Source organism: Pristis pectinata, chromosome 7, assembly GCF_009764475.1.
Source record: "Pristis pectinata isolate sPriPec2 chromosome 7, sPriPec2.1.pri, whole genome shotgun sequence".
Taxonomy (NCBI): domain Eukaryota; kingdom Metazoa; phylum Chordata; class Chondrichthyes; order Rhinopristiformes; family Pristidae; genus Pristis; species Pristis pectinata.
In genome coordinates, this window is record NC_067411.1 from 53,717,296 (window position 1) to 53,743,592 (window position 26,297).

At 42.4% G+C, this 26,297-nt stretch overlaps 2 protein-coding genes across 4 annotated transcripts in view; one reads left to right on the plus strand and one right to left on the minus strand.

The window, feature by feature from the left end:
* The window catches only part of snapc3 (small nuclear RNA activating complex, polypeptide 3), a 50,521-nt gene extending 39,261 nt beyond the window's left edge, over nt 1-11,260 (minus strand). The window contains exons 1-2 of one of the 2 annotated variants that reach the window (XM_052019238.1): nt 10,942-11,260; nt 6,047-6,124 (exon numbers count right to left, since the gene is read on the minus strand). In XM_052019238.1, the coding sequence (XP_051875198.1) occupies nt 6,047-6,124; nt 10,942-11,189 (326 nt within the window). In that variant the 5' untranslated portion in view covers nt 11,190-11,260. The remainder of the gene's footprint in view (nt 1-6,046; nt 6,125-10,941) is intronic. The other variant, XM_052019237.1, reaches the window with a different exon arrangement.
* LOC127572255 (tetratricopeptide repeat protein 39B) overlaps nt 11,195-26,297 on the plus strand; it is a 205,420-nt gene continuing 190,317 nt past the window's right edge. The window contains exon 1 of one of the 2 annotated variants that reach the window (XM_052019233.1): nt 11,195-11,330. The gene's annotated coding sequence lies outside the window, so the exon portion shown is untranslated. The remainder of the gene's footprint in view (nt 11,331-26,297) is intronic. The other variant, XM_052019234.1, reaches the window with a different exon arrangement.

The following is a 26,297-nucleotide window of genomic DNA, read 5'->3' on the forward strand; positions in this document are numbered from 1 at the left end:
AGTATTTGCATGCACTTTTCTTTAAACGTAATATCCATCACATTTCAAGCATGGCAAGTAAAAAACAAAGTCATTACCTTTGATGAAAGCCACAAAGTAAATGGCAATGACAATGGCAAAAATGAAAATGGGTATATATATTTTTTAAAAACATTAACAATAAAAGACACACTCACCTAACCAAATCAAAATTAAGATAGCCCAAAATATATGATCACATCAAGCATTCATTGGTAGGGGCGTTGAGTGCAAGAGTAAGGAAGTCATGCTGTAGCTATATAAAATTTTAGTCAGACCACACGGAGTATAATGTACAGTTCTGGTCATCCCATTGTAGGAAGGATGTGGAGACTGTGGAAAGGGTGCAGAAGAAGTTTACCAGGATGCTGCCTGGATTAGAGGGTATGAGCTATAAGGAAAGGTTGCACAAACTTGGGTTATTCTCCCTAGAGCATTGGAGGCTGAGGGGAGTCATGATAGAGATTTTTAAAACCTTTGACAACCTTCTTCATGAGCCACAACTCCACCAACTTTTGCGTCATCTGCAAACTTACTAATTGGCCCATCATTTTTGACCAAATCATTTATACATATCACAAACCACAGAGGTCCCAGCTCTGATTCCTGTGGAACGCCACTGGTCACAGACCTCCAGTCAGAATAACATTCCTCCACCACTACTTGGCTTTTATGGCCAAGCCAATTTTGAATCCAATCTGCCCATACTGCCTCAATGGATGAGCTCTCCAGTATGTCTTCTCTGGGTGTATCTGTGACATTCTCCCTGATTAGTAATGCAATTTCTCCACCTGTTTTACCTCCCTCTTTATCTTGTTTAAAACATCAAAACCTAGGAACATTGAGCTGCCAGTCCTGTCCCTCTCGCAATCAAGTCTCTGAGCCTATGTTCTTAATTGATACTGACTAGATCTTAATTACATGATTTTCCTTCACTGTGCTGCTTTGTTTGGGGTTCCCATCATCTCTTCCTAGCCAACAGAGTGTCCTCTTACAGCTTGATGGAATACTTGATATCGGCTACAAAGGAATTTGGTAAAGTCTTAGGGCGAACCTTATGGAAGATAGGTCTATGAGTCAACAGAGCAGATAAGCCGTCTCTCCTTTAAGTTAAATTATAAAGAAGCAGGCCTTACATGCACCATGAACACTGGGTCATTCATTCAAGTGTTGCACACGTACAAAAAAAAAATTGGATAGAGCATGAAACTGTATGGTGGACACCATTTACACCACTGAGGCCTCCATGCTTCTTAACATCATATGCATATTGGCCCCAGAGTGAAGATGACTACCTGATTAGACTGCATGAGTTTCCTCCAGATGCTCCAATTTCCTACGACTTCGCAAAGAAGGGTTAGGTTAACTGACCACTGTAAATTGCCCTTAGTCTATAAATGAGTGGCAGACTTTGGGGGAATTGATGAGATTGTGGGGAGAACAAAATGGGATTAATGGAAGATTAATGTTCAGAAATAGATAATTGCAAAATCTCTGACTGATGAAATTTACAATTTTAATTAATAAGAACTAGCCAAATCATAAGATTATGACTAGAGTAAGATTGCCACTCCAACTTGTTTTGTATTTTATAGCTGAAACACCACTATAAAGACAGATCATTCTACCAACCATACTGAATGAATCCAGTGGTACACAACATATGGCCCACCTATGGTTTGCACAACACTTCTACCTGCCTGTGTTGGTGACTCCACCAGGTTCTCATGCTTGTCTGTTCATTGATAACTGGCTAGTACAAGAACTTGTATTTGAATTGTGCAAACGATAATCAACAGAAGGGCACAAAGATCTCACAGGGCCACCAAGAACCAGTCTCCTAGCACTCAAGCTGCCTCCTGACCAGTCAGGAGAAATGGGTTTATTTGAATGCATCAATGAAACATGGAAGGCCCAAGAGGATAAAAGGAGAACAGAACAAGAATATCACGTTAAAAAAAAGTTTTAAAAAAATCATGGGGAGCATCAAAGGTTTCCTCAAGAATCTTGGATTTAAAAATAAAACATGTTTAACTCACAAGCAAAGTGCCCCTCAAGTGTTTTGGAATGTCAGTCTGCCTCCCTTCTCTAACTGCCTCATAGAAAAGCTGCACACCATTTTCCTAGGCTCACTGTTAGCAGTTTTAGTATTAAGGTAGAGCAAGTCTGAAGAATGGGGACTCAAGGACTTGAATTAGGGACCAGGAGATACATGAGAGACCAAGAGACCATTGAATGGAAAGGGCAAGAGATGAAGATAATGGTTTTCAATTCAGTGCCTATCCTCAGATAGCCTCCGCAGCCTTGAAATGTCTCACACAACAGCTGCTGCTACAAAACTACAAATAAAGATTTAATTACTTGGGAACAAACCACTGCACTTACATTAACAGAATTCACATAATTTGTCATTAAAGAGTCAGAGCATCACCACAAACATCAAGGACAATTTCCAGTGTTACCAATCCTATTCAATCAATAAATCCTAATGCTTTAACATATCCAATTGAAAGTCAACTTTTAAAAGATAAAAGTCAATTTTACATTCATGGAGATAAAACAGGTAAATTACTGGCTAACCAATGAAAAACCTCTATTGCTAGACGGCAAATTAAAGAAATTTGCAAAGCCAATGGTGAGAGGACAACTGGTCATTTAGAAATAAATGATACTTTTAGAGAATTCTACTCTAAACTCTACAGTTCTGATTTTCCTAAAGATGATACTGCAATGAATAATTTTTTTTGACCAATTAAATGTTCCTATACTCTCTGCCGATAACCGAAAACAGCTTATGAGGAAATCACCGAGGCTGTATGATCTTTGCACTCTGGAAAGACTCCGGGGCCTGATGGATTTCCTGGTGAATTTTATAAGGCTTTTCCCTCTTTGCTTATACCTCATTTATGTTCTCTTTTTTCAGATTCTTTCAAATTGGGTAGGTTACCACAATCTTTTTATGAAGCCTCTATTTCACTCACTCTTAAGAAAAATAAGAACCCAACGGAATGTTCTTCGTACAGACCAATTTCGTTACTTAATGTGGATGTTAAAATTTTATCTAAAGTTCTGGCTTGCAGATTGCAAAACATTTTACCATCAATTATATCTGATGATCAGACTGGTTTTATTAAAAATCGATATTCTCACTTTAATATTCGTCGTTTATTGAATAATATCTATTCTCCCTCTAAGGATATATCGGAATGTGTGATATCTCTGGATGCTGAAAACGCTTTTGATTGGGTTGAATGGAATTACTTATTTAAAACCTTAGAGAAATTTAACTTTGGCCCCAATTTCATTCAATAAATTAAACTACTTTATTTATCCCACTCTGCTTGAGTTCTTACTAACTTTCAAAATTCCAAGCCTTTTAAACTTCAACATGGAACCAGACAGGGATGGCCTTTGCTCTTTGATTTGGCTTTAGAACCTTTAGCCACTTCCTTTCGAGAATCTAGAGATATCATTGGTATCTCTAGAAGAGGTATTACCTATAAAGTTTCATTATATGCTGATGATTTATTACTTTTTATTTCTAATGTTGAGACCTCGTTACCTCCTATGCTTTCTCTACTTTCCTGTTTTAATCAGTTTTCAGGATACAAATTGAATTTACATAAGAGTGAACTTTTTCCTTTGAATAATCTGATATCACTTGATATTAACCTTCCTTTTAAAATTGTAAGAAATCATTTTGCCTATTTAGGCGTAATGATTATTAAAAACTACAAACATTTATTTTAAGAAAATTTTCTTACCTTACTGTATTATGTGAAGAGGGTTTTATCAAGTTGGTCACCTCTCTCCACATCATTGATTGGCCGAGTTAATTCTATTAAAATGAATATTCTACCTAAATTTATATACCTATTTCAGGCTTTACCTGTTTTTATTCCTAAGTCCTTTTTTGATTCTCTTGATTCAATTATATCTTCTTACATATGGAAAAACAAACATCCTAGATTAAATAATGTTCACCTTCAGAAGGTTAAAAAGAACGGAGGTTTAGCCTTACCTAATTTTAGGTTTTATTACTGGGCAGTCAATATACGAAATCTTACATTTTGGCTACATTACATTAATCATGAGGATTGTCCAGTATGGGTTTCTTTGGAAGCTAACTCTGTTAAAAAATTTTCTACTATTTCTCTGCTTGGCTCTTCACTTCCTTTATCATTAAACAAACTAACTGATAATCTAGTAGTTAACCACGCTTTGAGGATTTGATTACAATTTAGAAAATATTTTGGCTTATTGAGATTTTCCTTGTCTAGTCCCATTTTCTCTAATTGTTTTTTTAAAACTTCTATGACCAATGTAGTTTTTAAAGAGTGGGACAAATCGGGGATTACGTGTTTTCAGGATCTGTTTGTTGGAGGAAATCTTTCTTCGTTTGAACAATTGTCAACCAAATATAGTTTACCCAAAACTCATTTCTTCCAATATTTACAAATTAGAGACTTTCTTCAATCTCAATTACACTCTTTTCCTATGAGCCCTGATAAGAACTTACTAGAGGTAATTTTTAATTTGAAACCTTTTTATCATGGCTCAATATCTTATATTTGTGACAGGTTATTAGGAATGAGCAAGGCTCCTTTAGATAAAAATAAAAACGCATGGGAACAAGACTTACAGATCTCAATTTCTGAGGTCAATTGGAATGAAATTTTTAAATTGGTCAATACTTCATTTTTATGCGCCTGTCATTCTCTCCTTCAATTTAAAGTGGTCCATAGAGCTCACTTGTCTAAAGACAAGCTATCCCGTTTTTATTTGGATGTATCTCCTTATTGTGATCAATGCAATAATGGAGAGGCTTCTTTAATCCACACGTTTTGGACATGTCAGAGTCTTAAAAAATATTGGACAGAAGCGTTTCAAACTTTTTCTGTTCTCTTTAAAATAAATTTTAAACCTAATCCTTTGACTGCATTATTTGGGATTGTTGGAGAAAAAGATACAACTTTGGAGGCTTCTGATCTACACATTTTGGCTTTTATTTCTCTTATAGCCAGGAGGGCTGCGTTGCTTAAATGGAAGGAAGTCACTCCACCTACTCATGCTCAATGGTTACGGGATGTTATGTCATACCTAAATTTAGAGGAGATCCGCTGTTCAATTTCTGAATCTTAGATTTTCAAACGCTGTATGCTGTATTTTCAAAACCTTCGATTTGGTGGCTGATATCGCCATGTGTCAAGGGCTTTTCCTTGTCACTTTTCTTTATTAAACAGCTTCGGTCTTGGTAGTGGTTTTTTTTTATATAATAAAAAAATAATATTATTCCAATGTATTTGTTATTAATTAATTATGTGTTATAATTAGAGTATTGTGATTTCAAGTATGATTTAACATAATGTACTTAGTAGTATTCTTACCTTTTTGATTCATGTACTCTGTATTTTCTTTGCGGAATTAATAAAATTATTGTAAAAAGAAATAAATCCTAATGCTAACAGCCCTGTACCCCCATCACACCCTCCAGCACTTCAAACATTAGACCTGCAGCATACAAGAGAAAGAGGATTCCAGATGCCTGTCAAACATTAATTTCACCAGTTTCATCCCTTTAATCCCACACAATTTGCTGGAATCCAGGCATACCAGTCTTATAGCAATCACATTTTCTATGTAGCAGGGACCAAGATCAGGACAACTCTCCCCAAAATATATAACAATGATCTAAGAAACCCTATGAACAGAAAATGAACTAAAATCACATCTTGCTTGCAGGATTGAGAAGTATCCACTATTCCAGGGAGGATAAAGGGAAGGAAACACAACAAGATTAACAGGCAATCCAAGAAAAACTGGCTGACCTGGCTCCCATGTTTCCCCAAGACTGACAAGGATGCATGGAAATACAGGATATTAAACATTTGTTCCTAATTTATAATCTGTAGTTTCTTCACCATGTATCCAGGTCAGGATTGAAGATTTCCTCCGAAATAATAGTTAAAATTACTACTATGTCTTTAAGATGTTTCTTTTAAACACTAAATAGTAATCTCAAACATACTGCAATGTGACCAGATCTGTATCTTGTGGAATGACATCTGTATCGGGTGTGTCCTCTGAGCAATCCAACGTATTTACACTGTTCAAAATAAACAAAATATTTCAATTAAGTCATTTGTAATACTGATTGCAATTCAAAATACTAAACTACTAATGCAAAGCATATTATGTCCTCTTAAACTAGCAAGCTGATAGAATTTTGTCCGGACCGAGGAAACTGGGAGAGAGTGGCACAGATGATCTCCAATATGAGTTAAACAGAATTTCAAATCTCTGCATCAAGCCTGACTATAAATTTACTGAAAAGAAAAGGCGAAGGTCCCAAACTATCAAATTATTACAATAACACAATGCTACTGCCATCTATACTTTGAAGGATATTGCCAAATTAGACCATAATTTTTTTTTCAGAAAGACAAGGAACCTTTATTTTGCATCCAATGTTTCTGAATATCTTCAGTTAGGTAGGGCAAGCACCCCTTACTCCTTATGAATGGCAAACCTTAATTATACAAGTTAAAGGTAGTACAGTAATACTCTAATTATCTGCTATCTGACCATTAGGAATTCCTGATGGTTCAGCATCTGGATCACCAGATAACATCTCCCATACTCCACTGAAATTCACCTGCTCTTATGCTTCCCCAAGACTGACCAGGACCCCAGCTCTCCCGAAACTGACTGGGATCCTAGCTCCCACTCTCCCCTGAGACTGAGTTCAATGGAGAATTTATTATAATACTGTGACATCGTAAATAAACTAAAAGAATCTTGGGAAAAATCCACTAGTCTGGCACAAAAGTCCAGAGCATGGCGGATTATCGGAGATTTGCTGTAGAATGTTTTCAAGGGAGATTACAAACTCTTCTCCCAGAAAGTCAACAGCCAAAATTTATCACTGACATCATCTGTTAAAAATACACTCACTAAGCAGAAAAAGTCTGTTTCTCTTTTAACTGCTTCATGATAAATATTTCTAGCATTTTTAGTTTTTACATCACTATATTGAGAAACTTAGCATATATTTCTGCATCCAGTTAATTTAGTCATTATCCTGATCGCCAACCTTATTTATGTGCAATTATAAAAGCTATTTTCCTGCAATCAGTCATTGCTACCTCAAGTCTCAGTACTAGTAATCTACTGGGATTACTGAAGACTGAGATACTATAGAACCATAGACCACTACAGCACAGAAAACAGACCATTCAGCCCTTCTAGTCTGTGCCGAAACTTTATTCCACTAGTCCCATTGACCTGCACCCAGTCCATAACCCTCCAGACCTCTCCTGTCCATGTATCTATCCAATTTATTCTTAAAACTTAAGAGTGAGCCCACATTTACCACGTCAGATGGCAGCCCTTTCCACATTCCCACTACTCTCTGAGTGAAGAAGTTCCCCGTAAACCTTTCCCCTTTCACCCTAAAGCCATGTCCTCTCGTACTTATCTCTCCTAATCTAGGTGGAAAGAGCCTACTCGCATTTACTCTGTCTATAAATCTCATAATTTTGTAAACCTCTATCAAATCTCCCCTCATTCTTCTACGCTCCAAAGAATAAAGTCCTATCCTGTTCAATCTTTCCCTGTAACTCAACTCCTGAAGACCCAGCAACATTCTAGTAACTCTTCTCTGCACTCTTTCAATCTTACTGATATCCTTCCTATAGTTAGGTGACCAGAACTGCACACAATACTCCAAATTTGGCCTCACCAATGACTTATACAACCTCACCATAACATCCCAACTCCTATACTCAATACTTTGATTTATGAATGCCAGGATGCCAAAAGCTTTCTTTACAACCCTGTTTACCTATGATGCCACTTCCAGGGAATCATGTATCTGAACTCCCAGATACCTTTGTTCCTCTGCACTCCTCAGTGCCCTACCATTTACTGTGTATGTCCTACCTTGATTTGTCCTTCCAAAATGCAACACCTCACACTTGTCTGCATTAAATTCCATCTGTCATTTTCTGGCCCATTTTACAATTCGTCCAGATCCCTCTGCAAGCTTTGAAAGCCTTCTTTGCTGTCCACAATGCCTCGAATCTTAGTGTCATCAGCAAACTTGCTAATCCAATTTACCACATTATCATCTAGATCACTGATAGTATAAGTAAATTAGGGACATTGATGTACAGAGGGAAATTTGGGTGTAAATCCATAGCTCCCGGAAAGTGCAAGATGAACAGATAGGGTGGTAAAGAAGGTGTATGGCATACTTTCCTTCATCAGTCTGATAACAACAATGTTGTTCCATTGTTTAAGGAGGGTAGCAAAGACCCAAGGAAATACAGGCCAGTCAGCCTAACATCAGTAGTGGGGAAGTTACGGGAAGGAATTCTGAGGGAGACAATCTACCAGCATTTGGAAAGACAGATGAAAGACACTACGATGCTGGAAGAACTCAGCAGGCCAGGCAGCATCTGTGGAGAAAAGCAGGTGGTCAATGTTTCAGGTCAGGACCCTTCTTCAGGACTACATCTGCTTTTATCCACGGATGCTGCCTGGCCTGCTGAGTTCCTCCAGCATCATAGTGTTTTTCATCTAGATTCCAGCATCTTGTTTCTTTGGATAGACAGAGTCTGACTAGGAGGAGTCAGCATGGCTTTGTGTGTGGAAAGTTGTACCTGACAAACCTTTACAGTTTTTTTTTTGAAGAGGTAACCAAAAAGGTAGATGAGGGTAGGGCAGTCAATGTTGTCTACTTGGACTTTAGCACGGCCTTCAACAAAGTCCCGCATGGTAGGCTGGTCTGGAAGGTTAGGCCCTATGGAATCCAGGGAGAGCTAGTTAGGTGCATTCAAAATTGGATTTCAATTCAGGTAAGTGTGAGGTGTTGCATTTTGGAAAGTCAAACCAGCGTAGGACTTGTACTATTAATGGTAGGGCTCTAGGGAGTGTAATGGAACAGAGAGAGCCAAGAGTTCAAGCGCTTAGTTCACTGAAAGCACATCATGGGTAGACAGGGTGGTGAAAAAGACGTTTTGCACACTGACCTTCATTAGTCAGGCCACTGAGTATAAGAGTTGGTGTAGCAAGGTGCTACGCACGCACTGAGCTAAGAATGAAACATGCAGTTGGAGGTCTGAACTCGAGACTGATTTATTTTTCAACTACCTGTGCTAGCTTTTAAACCCGATACAGATCCCGCCCTCTCCGGGCAGAATTGACGCCCTCGGTATGTCACCGAACTCCTCCCGCGCACGGGTTTTCTCTCCTTTCTGTTAAAGAAGGCCTGGTGCCATTTTGCTGCCGAACCTTCCTGCTGACGTGCGCTCCGTTCTCGGAGCCGGTTCGTTCGCTTCAGAGGTAGGTCGCTACATTGATACATTATGTTGTAGTTGTGTAAGTTATTGGTGAGGCCACCGTTGAAGTATTGTGTACAGTTTTGATCACCCTGTTATAGGAAAGACGTGGTTAAACTGGAAGGAGTGCAGGAAAGATTTATGAAAAGAGGGCCTGAGTTAGAGGGAGAGGTTGACCTGGCTAGGTCTTTATTACTTGGAACACAGGAGAATGAAGGGCGACCTTATGGAAGTGTTTAAAATTATGAGAGACATAGATAAGGTGAATGGTAACAGCGTAAGGATAGAGGAAGTACAGGAGCCTGAAGACCCACACTCAGCAATTTAGGAACAGCTTCTTCCCCTCTGCCATCCGATTTCTGAACAGTCCACGAACCCAAGAAAACTACCTCGTTATTCCTTTTTTGTTTGCACTATTTATTTATTTTGTAGTTTACAGTAATTTTATATCTTTGCACTGTACTGCTGCTGCAAAATAACAAATTTCATGACTTAGAAGTCAGTGATAATAAACCTGATTCTGATTCTTTTCCCCAGGTAGGGGAGTCCAAAGCTAGGGGGGCATTGATTAGGGTGAGGGGGAAAGATTTAAAAGATTTCATGCAGAGGGTGGTGAGTATATGGAACGAGCTACCAAAGGAACTGGTTGAGGTAGGTACAATAGTATCATTTGAGAAACACTTGGATAGGTACATGGAGGGGCAGGTTTAGAGAGATATGGGTTGAGTGCAGGAAACTGAGACTAGCTGGGTAGGTATCATGGTCAGCATGGACTTGTTGCGCCAAAGAGCCTGTAACCGTGCTGTATTGCTCGATGCTTTCTCTCTAGTCGGGGCTTTGATTATAAAAGTTGGCAAGTCACGGTGAAGCTGTATAAAACTTTCATTAGGCCACATTTGTAGTACTGTGTGCAGCTCTGGTCGCCAAATTACAGGAAGGATATGGAGGCTTTGGAAAGGATGCATTAGAGGTTCCCATGAATGTTGCCTCGATTATAAAGTATTAGTTACAAGGAGAAGTTGGGCATTCCTGGATTGTTTTCACTGGAGTGTGAGAGGCTGACAAGCGACCTGATAGATGTATATAGAATTATGAGAGGTAAAGATAGGGCAGATAGTGAGAGTCTTTTTCCCAGGACAGAAATGACGAGCACTAGTCTGCATAGCTTAAGGTGAGAGTGGGAAAGTTCAAAGGAGATCTACGATACATTTTTTAACAGAGAATAGTATATGCCTGGAACACGCTGCTAAGAGACGTGGTAGAAGCAGATCTGATCGCACAGTTTAAGCAGCATTTACACAGACACGCAAACGGACAAGGAACAAAGGGATGTGGACCTTGTGCAGGCATATGGGATTCGATGGATTAGCATCATGGTCGGCGCAGACATTATGGGCCGAACGGACTGTTCCCGTGCTGTACTATGCACAGGAATCTGTCATTACTTCGCTCCCCATCCCCAGTTCTACCACACCAAATCAACACTGTTGTTACCACTTACTATCAACTCATCACTCTCCCTCTCTTACCCCATTGACTCCAGCCCCCAACCTAGCCACCGTGTTTTGGATCGCGCTCTCACCCGCACACCACCTGCAGCTCTTCCACCATGTCCGCTGGGAGGCCCAGCTGGTCAACCAGTTGCTGCCCCATCTCCACTTCCTCTTCAATATCGAGCGCCAGGTCCATCTTCTTCAGCTTCTCTCGCCACAGACTGCCGAAGGAACCGACGTTGAAGGCTTTTGTGTTTACATCCGTCAACTCATAGTCAGGAGCGTGGTAGGAAGCGGTGACTGAGGCGGCGCTCGCCTCGCTTGGCCCTGCCGCCATCTTTTGATTTGGTTGGAAGGCGGGGAGAGAGCACAAAGTACTGTGGGAATTGGAGTCTGTCCTGGAAACGCCGTCGTCGGCACCGAGGAGCCCGCGGTTCTCAGATGTCGGCGGAGTGGTGCTGTCCCTGGAAACTCACAGGTGACGTTCACAATAAATGCTGCTCACCGAAACGGTCATTTAAACGTTTATTGAAGTAAAAAAAAGCATTTAAAATGTAATGCCAGGATTCACGGGGAATTAAAGACAGAAAATATTGTAAAAAACAGCTCAGGTATCTGTGGAGATAGAAACGGGTTAACGTATCGTGTTGATGAACCTACTTCACAACGTGGTGAAGTCGTAGAATCGAAACTTAATTTAGTTGAATCGCATGTCTTCCATCACCTCCCATTTTACTGGGTTCATTGTCTGGCGCAAAGTAAACTGAAAACTCAGTTCCAGTATGACTAACTAAACACTGAAGAATGGTTTTAGATTAGAACACGGCACGGAGCTTGTGGTCTTCTGGTCAGTAGTGGTTCCCCGCCCTCCTGTGTGCTTTAGAGAAATAAACTACCAACAAGGGGCACCCCAATGCAGTGGAAAGGTCCTTCAAATGCTGTTTCTGCAAGATCCTCCAAATCTACTGACAAAATGAGATCAGTGTCCTCTCCCCAGCCAAAATTCTCAGCAGTAATCTTTGGGCTCTGGTGGGCTGGTCATATGTTTTACATTCTAATCCTGATTATTGGCAAGAATTACACAGGAAATAATTCCAGGTCGTTCTCAAAGCTTTCTTGAAAAAAAAATGTAAGGTTATCAATAACTATGGGAATTTCTGGCCCATAACCACTTAGAATCATACGGTATGAAAATTAAGATGTCCCTGTCAGGAGCACGCTGAAGCCCAAACAAACTCCCAATCTACTCATTTTGTCTACTCGCTTAAGAATCCCTGTGGTAGAGTTTATGGATCCCATGTTACCCTCGTAAACCATCTCTGAACCCAGAAAACTGGAGTGGAAGCAAGTCATCCTCATTGCTGAGTGACTGCCAAAGAAGAAAAGGAAACTTAGAATGTTGTAAAAAAAAGTTATAAACCTGAGAACTTTTTTTTAAAAAAGACAACCAAAAGAATTGATCAAAAGAGGAATGAGAGGAGATGTAAGTATAGAAAACAAAAATGAAAATGTGATTGCTTCCTTAGAGAGTGAAACAAAAGAAATTATGATAGGAATAAGAAAATGTTTGAGAAGTTTTTTGAATCCATCCACACAATAGTGGATAAATCAGAATTCCAGATATAGCAAGGAATGAATGGGCTATCTTGGAACTTAAAGCAATATCAATAAAGAAAAAAGTATCAGAGAAACTGATGGGACTAAAAGCTGTCAGATCTGTCTGTCTACATCTTACGGTTCTAAGGAGATGGTTGAAGGATTGGTTATGATCCACCAAGATCCCTTAGATCCATTCCTTAAGATAATATTAGTGGATTGGAAAACAACAAATGTAACACTTCCGTTCAAGAAAGGATGGTGAGAGAAAGTAGGGATGTACTGATCAACTTATCTAACGTCATTTTTTGTGATAATAGAGCATTTAAAAAAAATTATTAGACAATAAGGCAGAGTCATCGTAGTTTTATGTAGTGCCTGGAAAGGAAATTTGCCAGTGATTGTGTTTTTAGATTGATGGACTGTAAGAAACAGGGTGGTGCAAGGAGTATTGTGGGCTTTAGCTACATACGATCTACATTAAAGATAATTGCCATATCTTATGTTTTCACTGGTGAAGCAAAGCTAAATGGAAAAGTAAGCTGCCAAGAGGATATATGACATTTTCATAAATGATGTCTTTTTCCCGGGGTAGGGGAATCCAAAACTAGGGGGCATCAATTTAGGGTGAGAGGGGAAAGATTTAAAAGGCACCTGAGGGGCAACTTTTTCATGCTGAGAGTGGTGAGTAGATGGAATGAGCTGCCAGAGGAAATGGTTGAGGCAGGTACAATAGTATCATTTAAGAGCCACTTGGATAGGTACATAGAGGGGAGGGGCCTGGAGGGTTATGGGCCGAACACAGGAAATTGGGACGAGCTAGGTGGACAATGTGGTCGACATGTACTCGTTGGGCCAAAGGGCCTGTATCTGTGCTGTATTGCTGTATGACTCTATGATATTGTAAAGGCATAATGGCAGATTATGATGAGTGGTTAAAGGTGGTAGATGATATATAATGTGTGGAAAATGTGAAGGTATTTGTTCTGAGAGGAGATGCAGCAAAACAAAATATTTTTCAAACAAGAACAACAGTTACCAAAAAAAACTATTGTTCATCAGAGAAATTTCAGTGACTGGTACATGAATGACTGAAATCTAGTATGCATATCCTGTATAATAAGCAATGAGCAAGGGTAAGGGAAACTTGCTACAATTTACACAATGTTGTTGATAACACACCTGGAGAATTCTACAGTTTTAGTCTCATCTTGGGAAGAATATGCACGTCTTGATTGACTGATTCCTGAGATGAGGATGTTGTCTTGTAAGAAAACATTATAAGCAGACCAAGCCTATGCTCTTTGCAGTTCAAAGGAATGAAACATAGAAACATAGAAAAACTACAGCACAATTCAGGCCCTTCAGCCCACAAAGCTGTGCCGAACATGTCCCTACCCTAGAAATTACTAGGCTTACCCATAGCCCTCAATTTTTCTCAGCTCCATGTACCTATCCAACAGTCTCTTATAAGACCCTATCGTATCCACCTCTACCACCGTTGCCGGCAGCCCATTCCACGCACTCACCACTCTCTGAGTAAAAAACTTACTCTTGACATCTCCTCTATACCCACTCCCCAGTACCTTAAACCTATCTCCTCTTGTGGCCACCATTTCAGTCCTGGGGAAAAGCCTCTGACTATCTACCCGATCAATACCTCTCATCATCTTATATACCTCTGTCAGGTTCCCCCTCATCCTCCGTCGCTCCAAGGAGAAAAGGCCGAGTTCCCTCAACCTGCTTTCATAAGGCACGCTCCGCATTCCAGGCCGCATTCTTGTAAATCTCCTCTGCACCCTTTCTATGGCTTCCACATCCTTCCTGTAGTGAGGTGACCAGAACTGAGCACAGTACTCCAAGTGGGGTCTGACCAGGGACCCATATAGCTGCAATAATACCTCTCGGCTCCTAAATTCAATTCCCTGATTGATGAAGGACAATACACCATATGCCTTCTTAACCACAGAGTCAACCTGTGCAGCCGCTTTGAGCGTCCTATGGACTCGGACCCCAAGATCCCTCTGATCCTCCACACTGCCAAGAGTCCTACCATTAATACTATATTCTGCCATCATATTTGACCTACCAAAATGAACCACTTCACACTTATCTGGGTTGAACTGCATCTGCCACTTCTCAGTCCAACTTTGTATCCTATCTATGTCCCTCTGTAACCTCTGACAGCGCTCCAAACTATCCACAACACCCCCAACCTTGGTATCATCTGCAAACTTACGAACCCACCCCTCCACTTCCTCTGTACATAAGGAGACGGTCACCCCACTTAGAGCAGGTAATTCTGGAGTCCAGGAAGTAGATAGAAGGGTGACTGTCAGGGGAGGGAAAAGGAAAAAGAAAACAAACAGGCAGATAGTGCAGAGGACCCCGGAAGCTGTTCCCCTCAGTAACACGTTTTCCACTTTGGAGACTGTTGAGGGAGATGACCTGCCGGGGCCTAGCAGCAGTAGCCAGGTCTGTGGCACTGGGACCAGTCCTGCTGCTCAGAAGGGAAGGGAGGAGAAAAGGAAGGTGGTAGTGATAGGGGACTCGATAGTCAGGGAAACAGATAGGAGGTTCTGTGGCAGTGAGCATGAATCCAGGATGGTTTGTTGCCTCCCACGTGCCAGGGTCCGGGATATCACTGATCGGGTCCACAGGATTCTAGAGCAGGAGGGAGAACAGCCAGAAGTTGTGGTTCATGTTGGTACCAATGACATAGCTGGGAAGTGGGATGAGGTCCTGAAAAGTGAGTTTAGCGAGCTAGGCAGAAGGCTGAAGGACAGGACCTCGAGGGTAGCGATCTCGGGATTGCGGCCAGTGCCACGCGATAGTGAAGGTAGGAATAGGAGGAGATGGCAGATAAATGCGTGGCTGAGAAGTTGGTGCAGGAGGGAGGGTTTTAGATTTTTGGATCATTGGGATCTCTTCAGGGAAAGGTGGGACCTGTACAGAGAGGATGGGTTACACCCGAACTTGAGGGGGGCCAATATCCTTGTGGCCAGGTTTGCTAGGGTGGTTCAGGATGGTTTAAACTAGATTGCAAGGGGGAAGGGAACCGGTGGAGTAGGTCAGAGGAAGAAGGGGATGGGCAAAAGTCAGATCCGACAGGTAGAGAGGCTTTGAGGAAGGAGAAGCAGAGTACAGGCTATAAAAGTAGTAAGGTGGATGGGCTAAAGTGCATTTATTTGAATGCAAGAAGCATCAGGAATAAGGGTGATGAACTGAGAGCTTGGATAAATACATGGGACTATGATATTGTGGCTATTACAGAGACATGGCTGACATTGGGGCAGGAATGGATATTGAATATTCCTGATTTTCAGTGTTTTAAAAAGGATGGGGGGGGAAGAAGAGGAGGAGCGGTGGCGATACTGGTCAGGGACACAGTTACAGCTGCAGAAAGGGTAGATAATGTAGAAGGATCCTCTCTAGAGTCAATATGGGTGGAAGTTAGGAATAACAAAGGGGCAGTTACCCTCCTGGGAGTATTCTATAGGCCCCCCAGTAGCAGTAGGGATACTGAGAAGCAGATTGGGAGGCAGTTTTTGGAGAGATGCGAAAATAACAGAGTCATTATAATGGGAGACTTCAACTATCCAAATATTGATTGGCACCTGCTTAGTGCCAAAGGTTTTGATGGGGCGCAGTTTGTTAAGTGTGTCCAGGACGGACTCCTGATGCAGTATGTTGACAGGCCGACTGGAGGGAATGCCATATTAGATCTAGTTTTAGGTAATGAACTGGGTCAGGTGACAGATCTATCGGTGGGTGAGCATTTGGGGGACAGTGACCATTGCTCCATAACCTTTAGAATTGTCATGGACAGGGATAGGAGCAAAGAGGACGGGAAGATATTTAATTGGGGAAAGGAGAATTATGAGGCTATAAGGTGAGAACTTGGGAGTGTAAATTGGGGTGACATTTTTGAAGGGAAATGTACTATGGAGATGTGGTCGATGTTCAGGGGTCTTTTGCAGGATGTTAGGGATAAATTTGTCCCAGTGAGGCAGAGAAGCAATGGTAAGGTGAAGGAACCGTGGGTGACGAGAGAGGTGGAACAACTAGTTAGGAAGAAGAGGGCAGCATACATAAGGTTTAAGCAGCAAGGATCCGACAGGGCTCATGAGGAATATAGAGTAGCATGGAAGGAGCTTAAGAAAGGGCTGAGGAGAACGAGAAGGGGACATGAAAAGGCTTTGGCGAGTAGGGTTAAGGAGAATCCCAAGGCTTTTTTCTCGTACGTAAAGAGCAGAAGGATGGCTATGGTAAAGGTAGGTCCGATTAAAGACAAAGGTGGGAGGATGTGCCTGGAAGCTGTGGAAGTGGGTGAGGTTCTCAATGAATACTTCTCATCTGTATTCACCAAGGAGAGGGGTCTTGATGATGCTGAGAACAGTGTAGGTGATGGTAATGTTCTAGAGTATGTAGATATTAAGAGAGAGGATGTGTTGGAGTTGTTAGAAAATATTAGGACAGATAAGTCCCCGGGGCCTGATGGAATATTCCCCAGGCTGCTTCGTGAGGCGAGGGAGGAAATTGCTAAACCATTGGTTAGGATCTTTGAGTCCTCATTGTCAACGGGGATGGTACCAGAGGATTGGAGGGTGGCTAATGTTGTCCCCTTATTCAAAAAAGGTAGTAGGGATAGTCCAGGGAATTACAGACCGGTGAGCCTTACGTCTGTGGTGGGTAAGCTGTTAGAAAGGATTCTAAGAGATAGGATCTTTGAGCATTTGGAGAAACAGGGACTGATTAGGGACAGCCAGCATGGCTTTGTGAAGGGAAGATCTTGCCTCACAAGCCTGATAGGGTTCTTTGAGGAGGTGACCAGGAAGACTGATGAGGGTAGTGCAGTGGATGTGGTCTACATGGATTTTAGTAAGGTGTTTGACAAGGTTCTGCATGGTAGGCTTCTTCAGTAGGTCAGAGGCCTAGGGATCTGGGGAAGCTTGGCCGTGTGGATTTAGAATTGGCTTGCCTGTAGAAAGCAGAGAGTTGTGGTGGAGGGAGTGCATTCGGATTGGAGGGCTGTGACTAGTGGTGTCCCGCAGGGATTGGTTCTGGGACCTCTACTTTTTGTGATATTTATTAAGGACTTAGATGAGGGGGTGGAAGGGTGGGTTAGCAAGTTTGCAGATGACACAAAGTTCGGTGGTGTTGTGGATAGTGTGGAGGGCTGTAGAAGCTTGCAGAGGGATATTGGTAGGATGCAGAGCTGGGCTGACAAGTGGCAGATGGAGTTCAATCCAGAGAAGTGTGAGGTCGTACCCTTTGGAAGGATGAACTCCAAGGCAGAGTACAAGGTAAATGGCAGGATTCTGGGCAGTGCAGAGGGTTCATATCCACAGATCATTGAAAGTTAACTCGTAGGTGGATAGGGTAGTTAATGGGATGTTACCTTTCATAAATTGGGGGATCGAGTTTAAGAGCCGCGAAGTGATGATGCAGCTTTACTAAACTCTGGTAGGCCACACTTAGAGTACTGTGTCCAGTTCTGGTCACCTCATTATGGGAAGGATGTGGAGGCGTTGGAAAGGGTGCAGAGGAGATTTACCAGGATGCTGCCTGGATTAGAGACTATGGATTATGAGGAGAGACAAAAGGAGCTAGGGCTTTATTCATTGGAGAGGAGGAGGATGAGGGGAGACATGATAGAGGTACACAAGATATTGAGAGGAATAGATAGAGTGGACAGCCAGCGCCTCTTTCCCAGAGCGCCAATGCTCAAAACAAGAGGACATGCCTTTAAGGTATTGGGTGGGAAGTTCAAAGGTGTTGTCAGAGGGAGGTTTTTCACCCAGAGAGTGGTTGGTGCATGGAATGCACTGCCTGGGATGGTGGTGGAGGCTGATACATTGGACAAGTTTAAGAGATTGTTAGAGAAGCATATGGAACAATTTAAGTTCGAGGGATATGTGGGAGGAAGGGGTTAGATAGTCTTAGGAGTTGTTTGAAGGGTGGCATAACATGGTGGGCCGAAGGGCCTGTATTGTGCCGTATTGTTCTATGGTTCATCCAGGACTTTATAAAAATTACAAAGAGCAAGGGTCCCAGTACAGATCCCTGAGGTACACCACTGGTCACCGACCTCCACGCAGAATATGACCGTTTAACAACCACCCTTTGCCTTCTGTGGGCCAGCCAGTTCTGGATCCACACTGCAATGTCCCCTTGGATCCCATGCCTCCTTACTTTCTCAATAAACCTTGCATGGGGTACCTTATCAAACGCCTTGCTGAAATTCATATACACTACATCTACTGCTCTCCCTTCATCAATGTGTTTAGTCACATCCTCAAAAAATTAAATCAGGCTCGTAAGGCAGGACCTGCCCTTGACAAAGCCATGCTGACTATTCCTAATCGTATTATACCTCACCAAATGTTTATAAATCCTGCCTATCAGGATCTTCTCCATAAGCTTACCAACCACTGAGGTAAGACTCACTGTTCTATAATTCCCTGGGCTATCCCTACTCCCTTTCTTGAATAAGGGAACAACATCTGCAACCCTCCAATCTTCTGGAACCTCTCCCGTCTCCATGGACGACACAAAGATCATCGTCAGAGGCTCTGCAATCTCTTCCCTCTCCTCCCACAGCAGCCTGGGGTACATCTCATCCTGTCCCGGCGACTTATTCAACTTGATGCTTTCCAAAAGTTTCAGCACCACCTCTTTCCTAATACCTACATGCTCAAGCTTTTCAGCCTGCTGCAAATCCCCACTACAATCCCCCAGGTCTTTTTTTCTGTAGTGAATACTGACGTAAAGTATTCATTAAGTACCCCCGCTATTTCTTCCGGATCCATACACACTTTCCCACTGCTGCACTTGATAGGCCCTATTCTTTTGCATCTTATCCTCTTGCTCTTCACATACTTGTAGAATGTCTTGGGGTTTTCCTTAATCCTGCCCGCCAAGCCCTTCTCATGCCCCCTTCTGGCTCTCCTAATCTCCTTCTTAAGCTCCTTCCTATTAGCCTTATACTCTTCCAGATCTCTAACATTACCTCGCTCTCTGTACCTTTTGTAAGCTTTTCTTTTCCTTTTGACTAGATTTATTATAGCCTTTGTACACCATGGTTCCTGTATCCTCTCGTAACTCCCCTGTCTCATTGGAACGTGCCTATGCAGAACTCCACCCAAATATCCCCTGAATATTTGCCACATTTCCTCCGTACTTTTCCCTGAGAACATCTGTTCCCAATTTAATCTTCCAATTTCCTGCCTGAGAGCCTCATAATTCCCTTTACTCCAAGTAAACGCCTTTCTAGTCTGTCTGTTCCTATCTCTCTCCAGTGCTAATGTAAAGGAGATAGAATTATGATCACTATCACCAAAATGTTCACCCACTGAGAGATCTGACACCTGACCAGGTTCATTTCCCAATACCAAATCAAGCACAGCCTCTGCTCTTGTAGGCTTGTCTACATACTGTGTCAAGAATCCTTCCTGAACACACCTAACAAACTCCTCCCCATCTAAACCCCTCACTGTCTGGAGATGCCAATCGATGTTTGGGAAATTAAAATGCCCCATCACAACAGCTCTGTTATTCTCACACCTTTCTTGGATCTGCTTCCCTATCTGCTCCTCGATATCCCTGTTACTATTGGGTGGCCTACAAAAAACACCCAGTGAAGTTATTGACCCCTTCCTGTTCCTCACCTCCACCCACAGAGACTCAGTAGACAGTCCCTTCACGATGTCCACCTTTTCCGCAGCCGTGACACTATCTCTGATCAACAGTGCCACCCCCCCCCCCCCCCCACCTCTTTTGCCTCCCTCCCTGACCTTTCTGAAACATTTAACACTCGGCACTTGAAGCAACCATTCCGGTCCCTGAGCCATCCAAGTCTCTGTAATGGCCACCACATCATAGCTCCAAGTATTGATCCAAGCTCTAAGCTCATCCGCCTTGTTCACAATACTCCTTGCGTTAAAATAGACACATCTCAAAACCGGTCTGAGCATGTCCCTTCTCTATCACCTGCCTATTGTACCTACTACTAGCTCTCTCTATTTGAGAGCCAAACACCTCTTCCCCAGTCTCTCCAGTTCAGATCCCATCCCCCAACAGTTCTAGTTTCAACTCTCCCCAGTAGCCTTAGCAAATCTCCCTGCCAGGATATTGGTCCCCCTGGGATTCAAGTGCAACCCATCCTCTTTGAACAGGTCATACCTGCCCCAAAGAGGCCCCAATGATCCAGAAATCTGAATCCCTGCTCCTTACTCCAATCCCTCAGCCACGCGTTTAACCTCCTCCTCATTCTGTTAGCACAGGCAGTAACCCGGAAATTACTACCTTTGAGGTCCTGCTTCTCAACTTCCTTCCTAATTCTCTATAGTCTTTTTTCAGGACCTCATTCCTTTCCCTACCTATGTCGTTAGTACTAATATGTACCACGACGTCTGGCTGTCCTCCCTCCCCCTTCAGGATATCTTGGACGTGATCTGAAACATCCCGGACCCTGGCACCTGGGAGGCAAACTACCTTCCGAGTTTCTTTCCTGCCTCCACAGAATCGCTTGTCTGCCCACCTAACTATAGAGTCCCCTATCACTAGTGCCCTCCTCTCTCCTTCCCTACCCTTCTGAGCCACAGGGCCGGACTCTGTGCCAGAGACACTGCCATTGTTGCTTCTCCCAGGTAGGCTGTCTCCCCCAACAGTACTCAAGCAGGAGTACTTATTGTCAAGGGGTACAGCCACAGGGGTACTGTCTGGTACCTGACTCTTCCCCTTCTCCCTCCTGACTGTGACCCACTTGCCTGCCTCCCGTAGGCCCGGTGTGACCACTCTTCTATCGCCTCCTGATTCTCCCTGAGAATGAGAGGTGATCTGATTGAAACAAAAGATTCCAAACGTAAGATTCTAAAGGAGTTTGGCAGAGTGGATACAAGATGATTTTCTCTTGGATTAAGACCTATAAACTCAAGATAAAGGGTTGGACATTTAAACTGAAGTTAGAAGGAATTTCTTCGGCTGAAGCCTTGAGAATACAAAAACTCTACGCTGAAGGATTGTGGGTACTTAATCATTCAGAATATTCAAAGCTGAAAATTATAGAACTGTAGATTATGTGGGAAAGTCAAGTTGAAGTAGAAGATCAGTCATGGAGGAATAAGTTCAACAGGCTACTGCTGCTCTTATTTCTTATCTAGTATGTAGTCAAGAGATATGATGGTGAGATAAAACTGGGTGTTAACAGCACACATATGGAAACTGACACCAGGTGTTTGGATGTTGTTGAGAGGCAGCATGTATGTGAAAAAAGTGGAAGAGAATTCATTGCTGATGATTCTCGTGCTGGATAGGTAAGAATATAACTGGGAGAATTCAGCCTCACCCAAGTGGATAATGAGGGAGAGGCTTCAGAGGAGGTTTGTGTGGGGTTGACTGCTTCAAAGAATGGGTCAAAAGATGAGGTGGAGTAGTTTGCTTCAGTTATAATCACAGAAGTGACTTTGATAAAAGCTGTTTCAGTACCAAGGCAGGGAAGAAGCCTGACTGCATTGATTGTCAAGAAGTCTGATTGTCAAGCCTGATAAGTGGCTTCATGGGGTGGCTCTGTTGGTATAAAATGAAATCAAATTCTTAGCAAGAAGTGACATAGCATCAGGAGATGTAGAATCCTTGTGGGTAGAGTTAAGAAACTGCAAGGGTAAAAGGACCCTAATGGGAATTATATACAGGCCAGGAAGTGGGGTACAAATTACAACAGGAGGTAGAAAATGCATGTATAAAAGGGCAATGTTACGGTGCTCATGGGGGATTTCAATATGCAGGTAGATTGGGAAAATCAGGTTGGTACTGGATCCCAAGAGAAGGAGTTTGTAGGATGCCTATGAGATGGATGTTTAGTGCAGCTTGTTGTTGAGCCCACAAGGGAAAAGGCAATTCTGGATTTGGTGTTGTGCAATGAACCAGATTTGATTAGGAAGCTTAAGGTTAAGGAACCCTTAGGAGGCAGTGATCATAATATGATAGAATTCACCCTGCAGTTTGAGAGGGAGAAGTTGAAATCAGATGTATCGGTATTACAGTTGAGTAAAGGTAACTACAGAGGCATGAGAGAGGAGCTGGCCAAAGTTGATGGGAAGGGGACCCTAGGAGGGATGATGGTAGAACAGCAATGGCAGGAGTTCCTGGGAGTTATTCAGAAGACGCAGGATCATTTCATCCCGAAGAAGAAGGCCTTTGACAAGGTGCTGCAGATGAGGCTGCTAAACAAGATAGGAGCCCATAGTATCACAGGAAAGGTACTAGCATGGATAGAAGATTGGCTGACTGGCAGAAGGCAAAGAGTGGGAATAAAGGGGGCCTTTTCTGGTTGGCTGTCGGTGACTAGTGGTGTTTTGCAGGGGTCAGTGTTGGGTCCGCAACTTTTCACGTTATATGTTAATGGTCTGAATGATGGAATTGATGGCCTTGTGGCCAAGTTTGCAGATGATAGAAAGATAGGGTAACATGGTAGTGTCGTGGTTAGAGTAACGCTATTACAGCGCCAGCCACCCAGGTTCAATTCTGCCATTATTTGTACATGCTTCCCGTGACTGTGTGGGTTTCCTCCAGGTGCTCCAGTTTCCTCTCACATTCCAAAGATGTACAGGTTAGGAAGTTGCGGACATGCTATGTTGGCGCCGGAAGTGTGGCGACAATTGCAGGCTGCCCCTAGCACATTCTACGCAAAAAGATGCATTTCACTGTGTGTTTCAATGTACATGTGACTAATAAATAAATATTATTATTAGGTGGAGGGGCAGGTAGTGTTGAGGAAGCAGGGAGTGTGTAGAAAGACTTGGACAGGTTGGGAAAATGGGCAAAGAATTGGCAGATGGAATACAGCATAGGGAAGTGTACGGTCATGCACTTTGGTAGAAGGAATAAAAGCATACACTATTTTCTAAACAGGGAGTGAATTCAGAAATCGGAGGTGCAAAGGGACTATGGAGTCTTAGTGCAGGATTCCCTAAAGTTTAACTTGCAGGTTGAGTTGGTAGTAAGGAAGGCAAATGCAATGTTAGCATTCATTTCTAGAGGACTAGAATATAAAAGCAAGGATGTGATGCAGAGGCTTTATAAGATGTTGGCCAGACCACATTTGGAGTATTGTGAGCAATTTTGGCCTAAGGAAGGATGTGCTGGCATTGGAGACGGTCCAGAGGAGGTTTACAAGAATGATCCCAGAATGAATGGTTAATGCATGAGGAGCATTTGATGGCTCTGGGCCTGTACTCGCTGGAGTTTACTAGGATGAAGGGGGATCTCATTGAAACATACCGAATATTGAAAGGCTTGGATAGATTGGACGTAGAGAGGATGGAGAGTCTAGCACCAGAGGACACAGCCTCTGAATAGAAGGACTTCTTTAGAACAAAGATGAGGAGGAATTTCTTCAACAAGAGGGTGGTGAATCTGTGGAATTCATTGCCATAGACAGCTGTGGAGGCCAAGTCATTGGGTTTATTTAAAGCAGTGGTTGATAGGTTCTTGATTAGTAAGGGCATCAAAGGTTACTGGGAGAAGGCAGGATAATGGGGTTGAGAGGGAAAAATAAATCAGCCATGATCAAATGGCGGAACATTCATTGGGCTGAATGGCCTAATTCTGCTCCTATGTCTTATGGTCTTACTATTGAAGGATTTTTTACATATAGATTCAGAAATGATAAAAGCTGGGAAGCCATGGCATATTGAAGATGGATAAGGATGGCAGATATGAAAGGAAGGGGCAGTACCACTGTAGGACAGACCTGAGGAAGGAATTCATTTAACTTTATCGGCTAACAGAGAGACCAAGGAGGGAAGATGGGTGGTCAGTGGTTGGGTGGAAAGATGGAGCAAGATCTTGACATCATGAACCACACAAATTTGGAAAGAACATGAGAGGAGATAGAGAAACTGGAGAGTTCAGAGCAGGGAAAAGGGAGCCTTTTGAGAAACTTTGTTCCTTTGGTTGGGAGCAGGGTGGTGAAGACAGAGACTTTCCTCATACATTCTTCGTGTAGCAGTTAGTGTAACGCTATTATAGCACCGGCGACCCGTGTTCAATTCCCGCTGATGTCTGTAAGGAGTTTGTACATTCTCCCCGTGGCTGTGTGGGTTTTCTCCTGGTGCTCTGGTTTCCTCCCACATTCCAAAGACATGTGGGTTAGGAGTTGTGGGCATAGTATGTTGGGGCTAGAAGCGTGCCGACACTTGTGGGCTGCCCCCAGAACACTCTATGCAAAGATTCATTTCACTGTGTGTTTCGATGTACATGTACAATAAAGAAATCTTATCAAGTTCAGTTTCGGAAGAAGTCCATGAGGTACTCAAGTTTGTTGTTTGAGAATAGAGGAGACAGACGAGAATGGTTTAAATATGTGATTTGTCATGGAGACTTAAGCATTCTGTCTTTGCATTCCTGGAAATAGTCAGCAATTATGACAGAGCAGGCGACACCTTTAAGGTAGATGAACATACCAAAGTGCTTCACAGAAGTGTATCTTGCACAAATTGATGCACATGAAGAATACGTATTAAGCATATGACTTCAAGGCGATAAACAGTCACTGGAAAACAATTTAAAGGATATGAGAAAATAAAGAAGCAGAGGCTTTCTTGCTGAAATTCCTAGAAAATTGGTTTTAGATGGCTGAAAGCACAGCCTCCACTGGGGCAGTATTAATTATTATTTAGAAAACCATATTATTTAGAAATGCATCATAATCCGGGACAGTCATTTTGAATTTGTCTAACATGACTGAATTTTTTGAAAGGGTAGAACAGAGACATAATGCAATAGCACATTTACTGTATTCTACATGAATTTTAGCAAGGCTTTTAACAAGGCTACATGTGGTAAACTGGCCAGTAGAACTGCCAGTCAGTCCAAAACTGAATGGAGGGCCGTATACAGTGGGATTCCATAAAGTGTAAGATCAAGTTGTTTGTTTTGCATGGAAGTAATTTAAATGCAAATGAAAGGGATGATTAAGAAGTTATAAGATGATACAAAACTTAGCTGTATGGTCAAAGTAAGGAAGAAAGTAATATAGCACAGGAAAATATCATTAGACAGATCTTGTGAGATGAAAATTAATTGATAAAGTATAAGGTAATGCATTTGAGGAGGGCAAGCAAGGCAAGGAAAAACAAAAAAAACAGAGGGACCTTGTTGTGTGCGCACAGATTTCTGAAGATTACAGGAGAGGGAGAAAAGTGTTAATACAGAAAGTTTGCTTTATTGCCCTATTTATGGAATATAACAGCAGGAGAAACCTAGGACCTCAGCTGCTGGAATCTAGATGAAAAAACAAGATGCTGGAGGAACTCAGCAGAATTCTGCTGAACAACTCTGAGAGAACGCTGCTGAGTTCTACCAGCATCTTGTTTTTTTCATATAACAGCAGGAACCTGATAGAAGTTAATAAAATTATGAGAGACATAGATAGTCAGAAACCTTTTCCCAGGGTAAAAATGTGAAGTAGTAGAGAACATGTATTTAAGGTGAGAGGGAGAAAATTTAAAGGAGCTGTGCAGGGCAAGTTACTTTTACACAGATGGGTAGGTGTCTGGAAGGGGCTGCCAGGGATAGTGGTGGAAGCAGATACAACAGGGATGTTTAAGGGGTTTTTAGATAGGCACATGAATATTAATTTGGCATTGTGTTTGGCTCAGACATCATGGGCCAAAGGGCCTCTTCCTTTGCTGTACTGTTCTGTGCCTCTCATTCAACGTTAGTAAAACGAAAGAACTGATTGTTAACTTCAGGAAGGGGAAGGATGGTGAAAATGCACCAGTCTACATTGGTGGATTGGTAGTGGAGAGGGTCAGCAGCTTTAAGTTCCTGGGTGTTAATATGT